This window comes from Cyprinodon variegatus, unplaced genomic scaffold (assembly GCF_000732505.1).
Source record: "Cyprinodon variegatus isolate N-32 unplaced genomic scaffold, C_variegatus-1.0 Scaffold1169, whole genome shotgun sequence".
Lineage (NCBI taxonomy): Eukaryota > Metazoa > Chordata > Actinopteri > Cyprinodontiformes > Cyprinodontidae > Cyprinodon > Cyprinodon variegatus.
In genome coordinates this window covers 83,191-93,228 of record NW_015151622.1, presented here as the reverse complement: position 1 = coordinate 93,228, position 10,038 = coordinate 83,191, and the positions used below count along the sequence as shown (strand labels likewise).

The window sequence follows — 10,038 nt, the reverse complement described above, 5'->3', positions numbered from 1 at the left end:
GGGCCTGTGAAATTCACATGATGGAGGATACACAAACAAAGGTCCTCAATATTCCATGAACACTTTAACCATTAGTTCAGATTAGAACATAGATTAACTTTAAACTGTTTAACCCATCCTTAACAGGCCTTACATGCTGGTAGAGTTTCTGGTTCCTCTAAATCAACTCGCTCTAAAACGCTGTAAAATCTCACCATGTTCTTGTCTGGGTTTGGTTTTCTCTTCTTCACTCTGCTGTATTTGGACATGGCTGTACGTGACTTCATCCCCCTCTCCTCCTCCTCCTCCTCCTACGGTAGCTGAAAATGAACAAAGGAATCAGTTTCAGGACTATCTGAAAACTCTCTGAAGATAAAATGGCTGAGAAGTTAGTCTCACCTTCAGGTTTGTTGTGAGCACGTTGTCTCACCAGTACGACCAGCACCACCAGGAAAACCAAAACACAGACACAGGCAGTAGGAACCAATACTGGGAAGAGAACGGTGGAAGAAACCAGAGCAGTTGAGTTTGTGGTGACAGAGATTGTGGTGGTTGTCCCTAGAAACAAGATGGGAACTAAATAAATGACCGACTGTTGATGCCAACACCCATAGATGAAGGATTGGGTTAAACTCCTCACCTGTGAGAATGGTTGTGATGGATGGAGAGGTGGTTGAAGGCTTCTCTGTGATAAAGAAAAAGGAAGATAATGGAATCAGGTGTATAAACTTTTATTGGATGTTCAGATATTATCTGCGTTTAGTGAAGCTGCTGACCTTTAACAGAGATCCAGCTGGATGGAGACTCTTTACCACTGATTTTACACCTGTAGAGGCCTTCATCAGAGCGGTTCACATGGTGGAGGGTCATGTTACCTTTGGGCTCAGTGCTGATGAGGGAGCCATCTTTATAGAAAGCAGCTGGGAGGTTGGAGGGAGTGTTCTTTGTTAGACAGCTCAGAGTGACGTCATCTCCCTCCATCACAGGGAGGACAGGACTCTGCAGGATCACTGATCCACCTCAACACAGAGACAAACTACAGCATTTCATCCATTTCCTCCATCAAACATCTGTTTATTCAATCAGCAGTGATTACTTCATCAATCAGTAAAACAGAACCAACATGGTGACATTTAAAAATACTGTTTGTTTGCTTTAAGGACAAACATTTTTAAGCTGAATGTTCATTTGAGCTTTTTATGCACTAAAACACAAACAGGTTTACCGATAGGACTAATTTATGTTTAACATGTTTATGACGTTTACTAGAAGTCAAATACTTATAAGCAACTTTCAATAGAAATTATGATTCTTGAAACACCTGAAAATGATCCATTCCAACTTATTAAATCTTATTGGTTACACATTAGACACATAATAAAAGATGAACATTTAACAACAATCATCTTAAGAAAACTTTAAAAGCTTTAACACTTATAAAAATTTTCTTTCATCTCTTTCCTTGAACTGGATAAAAATGTATGTGTCTGATCTTACCAGTGATGGTGAGGTTAACGCTGTTGCTGGCTGCTTCTTCTCTGGAGGATGAACACCAGTAAACTCCACTTTCCAATGGATCGGCATAAGTGATGTTACAGGTAGAACCAGCTGATATCCCCCATCCATATCCACACTGAGTCCTGTTTCCTGTGGTTGTTTTCCCCCATACAGTCCAGTTAGCAGAGCTGTTGTTCTCCTCACAGCTCAGAGACACATATTCTCCTTTAAAGAACTGAGATCTGCTGGGACTCACAGTCAGACCAGCTGGGAGGAGAATAAGGACATTTAGCTAAACAATTGCTCACAATCTGTGATAAACAGTCAGATAACTAATCAACATTATGACCTCCCAGCAGTTTGAGCTGGGAGAAAGAACAATGTTTTTTTTTTTTTATCTGAGAAACTGTGAGCCTGAATGTTTACTCACCCTGACTCGCTCTGCAGCACAGAACTAATATTCCCACTGCAGAATAAAGTTAAAGTTCTTATGGTTATCTCTATGGAACAGTCTGTGGAAGGAGGATAAATTGGAAAATGTAAAACAGACGAATGTAACTTACAGAGCTGCCACAGTGGAGCTGCTTCCTCCATCCTGCTGCTGCTGATCTGAGATCAGCTCTGACCGATATGTAGTAAATGAAGCCTCGCCGCTTCCTGCTTCACAGAGCTTTACTTCCCTGTTCATCTTAGTTAGGACATATTTCACTGACAACATGATGAACATGCCTGTGCTACAAATTTAACACTTGCACCATGGCTTTAATGTGTCTAACCTGATAAGGATGAGTTATTTAAGCTTTTGCCTTATTCAAGGATAAGGAAGACATCATCAAAAAATATCAAACATCATTGAAGAAAAAAAACACAAAATATCAGAAGATGTACTTCTCTATGTTTTACATTCAACTGTACATCGTAATGGCAACAACTTAGACGTTACAAAAGCTTCAATATATCATACAGCTGTTTATAAATGCATGAGGATAAATGGTGCAAATGTGCACAAAAGCATCTGTGCATGTGCTGGTAGAAGATTATAAAGAAAAAATAAAAACAATAAGGGCTTTTTTCCAAGCTAAAATAATGAGTACACTGCAAAAACATCTAAAAATGAGAAAAAATGTCTTAAATTAAGTGTATTTACCATTAATTTGAGTAGGTGAATAAGATATTTGCAAATGTAATGAGTATTCTTAGTCTTAAAATAAGATAATTAGATAATATTTACTTGAAATAAGACAATGCAATTGTGTTTTCTTATTTTAAATGTAAATTGTCTTGTTCCATCGGCAAAGTGTCTCAATTACCTCCTCAATTCAAGAAAAAATGCACTTATTGCAAGAAAAAATGACTTATTTAGATTTCAATTTCTTGCAGTGTAGATAACATAGCTTGGACTTTGCTAAAAGCCTGATGTGTAGATTTTAGATGGGAGAAGAACTGCCCTTCAACACAGGCCGGAAGGAGCTGATAAAGATCATAGAAGATGCACAAGCATCTATCACAACAAACCCATGTGGAGACAGAAGGACCCTCAGAGAGCACAGCCCAGCTAAGATCCATCCTTCTCTGATGCACATTTTGACCTTCCAAGAAGCAGGAAGTCTGAATATCCTCCACCATTAGCAGCATTATCCTCTAGCTCTTCATGTTTGAGGTGAGCTCCACATCATTCAGTTCAATTAGTTTTCATTCAAAAATATTCAATTGATCCAAAAGAGCAATTAATTAATGTAATAACCCATCTTCTATTTTCCATCGAGTTGTTGTAGGTGTTGATAGCTGTAGGTAAGAAGGATCTTCTGTAGAGGTCTATCTTGCACCGGATCTGGAGAAGCCTCTGACTAAAGACTCTCTGTTGTTGTTTAACAGTTTGATGAAGAGGTTGTTCTTTGTTTTCTATAATGTTTTTCACTTTATGACAAATTTCTCTCAGTGAAATCATTTCCAGAGGTTCTAGAGGAGTTCCTAGAACAGAACCGACCTGCTTTATTTGCTTGTCGAGCTTGCTACTGCAGCAGATGATGGAGGAATAGATCCCAGACTTATAGAAGATATGTAGCATATTGATGCAAACTAGAGGTGGGTGGAAAGATCTAAAATATCCATGATATTGATACTAAATTCGGTATCAGGTCAAAACCAGAGCTGTAAAATCAATACTTAACTCAAGCAAATTGCTTGAAGATTTCAGCTGAATGTAGCCTCACCGTCTGTGCAGCAGCAGACCTTTTATCTCTCACGGCCCCTTCCTCCCTGGCTGGAGGAAAGTCATTCAGAACATAGCAAGGCAGATTTGCTCTCTATTTTCTAACCCAACCAGTCTTTCTGATACATGTGCGGGCAGATTAAGTAAGCGCTGAGAACGCAGCTGTGTCTGACATGCAAAGACAAGCAAAGAGCGCATTATTACTCAAGGCAGAAAGAGAAGTTGGTGGCATCTTTGGCATGAGAAGCTTTGTGAAGTGCTGAAACATTAAACCACTTTGCAGCAACTGACTCTTCAGTGCGCTGGCCTTTGATCAATTTCAAATGAACCAGATAGAAAATAAGACAAATCAACCAACTGGAGAATGGATTTTATAAATAAAACTAATTAAAAACCTAAAAAGATTCCTTTCATTCATGATATTGGTGCTGATGACTGGCTTAATTATTAACTCCTTTCACCTGTTTAAGTCTGCCCGGTTTCTCATCACTGGTCCTCTGATCCACCTGCTCCTGCCTCTATTTATGGGGCTTGCATCCATTCATCAGGCCCAGATTATTCTTGTTCTTTCTAGTCAGTGGTGAGATGGTTTCTAGAGTTCCTTAGTGTTTCTTATTACCTGATCCTAACCTGTTCTGCCTCTCAACCACTGAGCCCACCTGTTCCCTTCCGAATGTTTGGCCTGAACTGTCTTTGGACTCCTGGATCTTTGAGCCTGCCTGTTCCTGTTCAGATCTGTTTGCCTGACCGGCTAGATCCAAACTCGTTCTCTGCCTATGGAGTGAAATTGTAAACCAGATTAGTTAATCGGGTGTTCATATCATCCTCCATCAGGTTACCGTGGTCACTAACCTGTGTTTTCCTCTTTCCAGAGTTTCCTGCCTCAGACGCCCTAACCACTGCTACTGCCAATCAACAGCCCGTCGCTTTAAAAAAATGCTTTTTGAATCATCCAACTGTCTGTCTTGCCTGGGTCCTCTGTTCTGAATGGTGATACCTTCATCAGTGTTCATTTGTTGAACAGAAAAGATGCATGTTAATCTTTCACCTGGACAACTTTTCAATAACTGTTCTATCAAATCCAGACAACCTTGGAAGTGCATTTAATTTCAGTTGCCATAGCGTCCCATGGAGATGTCTCGAACTCTGACTCCCCAGTGGTCATCTGCGTTGTGATGACAGTTTTAAGCAGTCACACATTCCCTGATAAGGCATCCTGTTATCATAAATCATCTACAGTGGAGACTGGGTATTTTCTGCATGCAACTCTGAGTGACTGTTCCTGTTCTGGGACTTCAGTTCAGTTTAAAGCTTTACTTTATGTCCTATTGGTCATATTTTGGTTTTATTTTAAAATTCATCAATTTTTTTTTTTTTTACTTACCTGCCTGAACAGCATTCAGTTCATAAGCCGTGCTGCTGATAGGACATAACAATTGGAAAATGTCTCTTCCACTTGACATACATGTACGACAGTATGGCAGCTTCCTTCATAATTGCAGCTGATTTTCTTGTCTGCCTCTCTAAAGGTTGATAACTGTTGCAGCAAAACAGAACCATTTGTGTCATGGCCTGCTATGTTGAAATACTCTGGCGTTGTGAAACAGAGGGTGCTTTATCTTTACCAATGCATTGTTGACGGGTGTTACACCATAGTGCCGTGCAATGGATGGCTCCCATTGGCTGTTATGGAGTCTATTATTGCCCTAGTCCTTTTCTCCACCAATTTTTCATGAACTTGTCTATTCTACTCCTAGCCCTGCTAGTAATGCTGTTTCCCCAGCAGGCAAACACAAAAAGAACAGGGCGGTCCACAACCTACTGATAATAGAGGAAAAGCATATCTATACACACATCAAATGACCTAAGTCATCTGAGGACGTAGATTCTGCTTTGCCCCTTTGTATGCCGCATTTGCCTGCACCGACCAGTCCAACTTATTGTCAAGGTGGACTCCGAGGTACTTATATGAGGAGACCACCTCGATTTACTCATCCTCCATGATGACAGATCTATGTTGAGCTCTTTTTTTGCTAAAGTTCACCATCATCTCCTTTGCTTTTCCAGTGTTTAACCCCAGCCCATTACCTTCGCTCCACTGTAAGAACTCACTGATCACGGTTCTTAATGTTTAATGTTCTCAGTCCCTTTTATAAGTGTGATAGTAGAGGCATGTCAAAGACTTTTATTGGGGATAATAAAGCCTGCATGAAGACTTAGTCCTTCATGGATAAACTGGAGGCTGTAGTCAATTTTTAGCTTTTGAAATTGTCTCGTTTTTTTCTGTCATACATCAGCTGGGATGGATTCTTCATAAACTCATTGCATGGTCTGATATGAGGCTGGCAGCTCCTTCTTGTGTCGTCTTCAACCACCCAGATCCTCCAATCCTCTGTGCCGCTATGGATTGAATACTAGTTAGCCTGAATGAAGGTACTGTTAACAAATGTAGGGTCAGTTGATCATAATCCTGGTATTTTGACAAAGGTACACTGAAAGACTAGCCTGGGTGCCTTTCCGAACTTAGTCCCGCCCACAAGGTATGAGGTCGGGAAGTTCGGTCTGGCATTGCTCCATAGTAGCGCGAGTATTATCGCCCACTCTCTGGCGATCCAATCAAATTGTCAGGGCGGGCTTTATACGATGATGGACAGATGATCAACAGTAACGTAATCAACCACGTGACCAAAGCGCGCTTGGGTGACGACAACAATGGCTGCCGCCGGAGAGTTGAGGTGAGTAGATTCTGCTATTAGGTCTGTTCTAGAAGATATCGACAGCAAATTAATTTTAAAAGAGGAACAGAGAAACGCGATCAAGGCTCATCTTCTTATTCTAGGCGTGCAGCTGCACGCTTTGATTTTTGTTGACAACAACTATGCGTCGCTTAACATACGTCACGCACTCCGTTGCTCTTATTGGTTGTAGGTCTATCCAATTGAGTGCAGAGGCATTTTTTTCCCTGGTTCTTTTGAAACACGCCCCATAATCACAGCTCTATGGAGCAGTATCAGACTCATATTCTGACTAGAATTGAGTAGGACTACGTCAGGCTACTGAAAGACAGGAAATAAGCAATAATCATTAAGAGGTCAATTTCTACGTGTTGGGGACAGAACACAAGTGGTGAACATTGTTCCTTAGAGCCTCACTGATTGTCTACCAATATATGATCATCCAGCTTGGAAATGCTGCAGCTAAGAATTTAACAAGTTTAACAAGAACAAGACTAAAAATCACAAATCTGTTTCTCCATGACTCAATCAGAGGTTTGTCTTGTGCTACATTTTTATTGTTTCCAGAAAGTGTTTTACTTTAATTTAATAGGGCAACAGTGGCGTTGGGTGTAGGAATTTGCCCTGACATTGAAGAGTTCATGGTTCAAGCTCCGACTTTCAGTGTGGTTGTGTCCTTGGGCGAGACACTTCACCTGCATTGTCTACTGATGGTGGTCAGAGGGCCCGGTGGCGCCAGTGTACGGCAGCGTCGTTTCTGTCAGTGAGCCCCAGGGCAGCTGTGGCTACAATATAGCTCACCACCATCATTGTCTGGGTGAATGACTGAATATAGTGTAAAGCGCTTTGGTCAAGTCTCCAGACTTGAAAAAGTGCTACATAAGTACAGGTCTTTTACCGATGTTGTATTTTAGCAGCGTTTAGAGTTGATCATTGACAACAACGATATTTAAGCCTAATATTTAAGTTAAAATACAGAATCTCAAGGTTCACCAGGGTACCGCCGATCCTCAGGCCACAGATTATTTTTTACTATCACTGTCATGTTTGTAGCAAAAATGAATGAGATAAAGCATCCATGCAGCTGTTTTCCTGCATGATAGGAATTAAAATTCATGAAAGAGATAAATATTTAAAATGCACAACTTGTTTGATTTAACTCAGAATATAATTTGTGAAATTAGACGTCATAATCTGAAGAGGTGTGACTGTTATTGTGTATTTGCTCCTCTATGGCGTTTCTCTGTAACTTTAAATTCTGTTGTAATGCAGAATGTATTTTGATGCATCAGGGATCCAGGGAGCTACATATTTGCCTTTTATTACTGATTGGATTCATTTGCTCATTAATTATTTTTTCTCTTCTTTTAGTTGTTATGTTTGAGCACACTTTGTTTTTAAGGTTTATTTTATAAATAAACTATGATTATTGTGTTCTTGTATTACCTCTATGATTTCACTAAATAGGAAAAAAAATTTATGGAGTTTTTAGAAATATAAATACACAGTATATCAGTTTTCTGTAAATGTATCTATAGCTCCCCCTAGTGGTTGGGTAACTGCAGCTTGTGCGCAGACGCGCCTCTCAGGGAGCGATCAGAGGATTTACAGGAAGAACAACAAGCAGCGAAGAAAAGATTACAACTTAAAAGGTTTGATTCTGTTTTTATCTACAGATAAACTTACATTTCCAGAGTCATTATTTATCAGTCATTTCGGATCCGGACCGAAAGTTCAGGAGCAGTTTTACTGATTACTTCACTTCCTTATTGTCGGTTGTTTTAGTTCCTCCCGCTCAAAGCGCGCCTTTCTTTCTGCCGTGTCTTATTTATTTTGTTCCCAAACAGAAGGAGTCCTTCCTCTGCGTGGTCATAGAAGTGATATTTTGCATCTGTCTGGGATCCTTTCAGAGTGGATTATCAGTGAGACAGTGTAGAAGGGATCCCTGGGCCTGCAGTCGGTCCCATCTCCTCCCTCCACACACCGCCCTGCTCCAATGGATGCACTGAACCGGGCTCTCCTCTGTCTTGTTTTGGGATTTATGGAGCTCGCAGCTGCAAGTGAGTAAAGTTTCCTCACAGTTTAAAGTAAACTAAAGAGAAAAGATGTTCTATTTGACGTTGAACAGTGTAAATATTTACTAATTAAACTGTAATACCAGCCTGCATGCAGGTCCAGAGGACAGTCTGTGTTGACAGTAAATCAATAAAAGCTTAAAAAAAAGCTCCATAGTTTGACCTTTACTTACACTGGTGGCCATAGTACTCAACAGTAGTAAACTGCTTTAGGAAAAGTACTGATACTCAGAGTTTAATCTACTTAACTACTAGTAAAAGTAGTCAAATATCTACACAAGTTAAAGTACTGAAGTATTCACCAATGAAAATACCAAAGTAATCATAAGTACAAATTAAATACTCTAACATCTTTACATTTCTGTAAAAATATTTAGAAACCATAGAACCACCTGTTACAGATTCTGCACCACCTGGAAAGAACTAAAGCATAAAAATGCCATAAAAATAAGAATTATGTTGAAAAGCAGGGATTGCAACTCCAGTCCTTCAGGGCTGGTTTCCATTCAAACTTGGTCCAGCACACCTGAATCAAATGGTTGAATTACCTCCCCACTATGCAATCAGTTTCTCCTTTTAATTATCTATAGTATGGAGCAACAAAGTGAAAACTGTACTATACCAGATCGGCGGTTCCATATAGGGGCCAGTGGCCCCTGTAGAACTGGCCCAGGCCTCTATTATGGTCCCTGTACTGAAAAGGCAATACTCTATACATTTCTACCGATATGATCTGGGACAGAAACTTTAACTAACTGGTCCCTTGGATATTGTTTCATTTATTACATTTGCAGTTTTAATTCAACAATGATTGGAAGGTGTTGCATTTCCAGCTTTAGTCATATTGAGTCATCTAGAGTGTTTTTAACTGAAACTGTTCTCCTTTCCTCTTAAAAATGGAACGATTCAGTGGAAAACTGCTGTGGCTGTGAGCCTACATTATGTTAACATGTTGCTGTGCTTTCCTACAGAACTTTTCTGTTATTCATCTCTCAACCTTTAGCTCCACCAATCATTTCAACTGAACTTTGGCTTCATTCCAACTGCAGGGAACTGCAGTTGGACCCACATCAGTCTTTTTCACTGCCGTGTAAACGACTGGATTCTTATCTTTTCATCACTCCAAAAATGCTGTTAGATGTGTTAAAGAAGTCAGATATTTTTTAAAATGTCCGCTGTCTGAACGGCCATGTGGCGTTTTATCCACCTTTCACTCTCCAGGCTCTAACTCTATGCCATCACACAGCAGTAGAAGGCAGCGCTCCAATAAAAGGTCGCTATTAACAGCTGTGCTGCTTTCTTTACTTGATTCAATCTAAAAGTTCCAGGATACAGGCCCTCCAGGACTGGAGTTGCCCACCCATGTTGGAAAGCATTCAGAAAAAGAAAAACAGCAACAGGTTTTCAAGGCTAAGCTGAGCCAAAAGGAACAAGGAAATAACAGCTTCATAGAAATGTAGTGGAGGAGAAAGTTATATAAATCCTGACCCCCTGGCCAAAAAAATCACTCAAGTAAAGTGACTATAGTCAAAAAAGTTCT

General features: G+C 40.1%; 2 protein-coding genes and 1 long non-coding RNA gene across 4 annotated transcripts in view; 1 reads left to right on the top strand and 2 right to left on the bottom strand.

The window, feature by feature from the left end:
- Positions 1 to 662, bottom strand: part of LOC107101898 — an 8,751-nt gene extending 8,089 nt beyond the window's left edge. The window contains exons 1-3 of the long non-coding RNA XR_001482102.1: positions 620 to 662; positions 379 to 537; positions 195 to 299 (exon numbers count right to left, since the gene is read on the bottom strand). This is a non-coding gene — a long non-coding RNA (uncharacterized LOC107101898). The remainder of the gene's footprint in view (positions 1 to 194; positions 300 to 378; positions 538 to 619) is intronic.
- A 76-nt stretch (positions 663 to 738) lies between these two features.
- LOC107101894 (Fc receptor-like protein 4) lies at positions 739 to 3,544 on the bottom strand. The gene is made up of 3 exons (XM_015400979.1): positions 3,464 to 3,544; positions 1,477 to 1,768; positions 739 to 998 (listed from the first exon to the last, which is right to left on the bottom strand). The coding sequence occupies exons 1-3, from the start codon at positions 3,542 to 3,544 to the stop codon at positions 739 to 741; spliced, it is 633 nt and encodes a 210-aa protein (XP_015256465.1).
- A 4,419-nt stretch (positions 3,545 to 7,963) lies between these two features.
- LOC107101897 (V-set domain-containing T-cell activation inhibitor 1-like) overlaps positions 7,964 to 10,038 on the top strand; it is a 7,212-nt gene continuing 5,137 nt past the window's right edge. Inside the window, exons 1-2 of one of the 2 annotated variants that reach the window (XM_015400982.1) lie at positions 7,964 to 8,075; positions 8,334 to 8,483. In XM_015400982.1, coding sequence (XP_015256468.1) covers positions 8,420 to 8,483 — 64 coding nt within the window. In that variant the 5' untranslated portion in view covers positions 7,964 to 8,075; positions 8,334 to 8,419. Of the gene's footprint in view, positions 8,076 to 8,270; positions 8,484 to 10,038 lie in introns of both variants that reach the window. The other variant, XM_015400983.1, reaches the window with a different exon arrangement.

Excerpts from the sequence above, each read along its gene's own strand:
- LOC107101894 (XM_015400979.1), bottom strand. The coding sequence starts at position 3,544 with ATGCTACATATCTTCTATAAGTCTGGGATCTATTCCTCCATCATCTGC. Across the intron at positions 1,769-3,463 it reads TCGACAAGCAAATAAAGCAG|CTAAATGTCCTTATTCTCCT; the intron begins GTCGGTTCTGTT and ends GCAATTGTTTAG. Across the intron at positions 999-1,476 it reads CGTTAACCTCACCATCACTG|GTGGATCAGTGATCCTGCAG; the intron begins GTAAGATCAGAC and ends CTCTGTGTTGAG.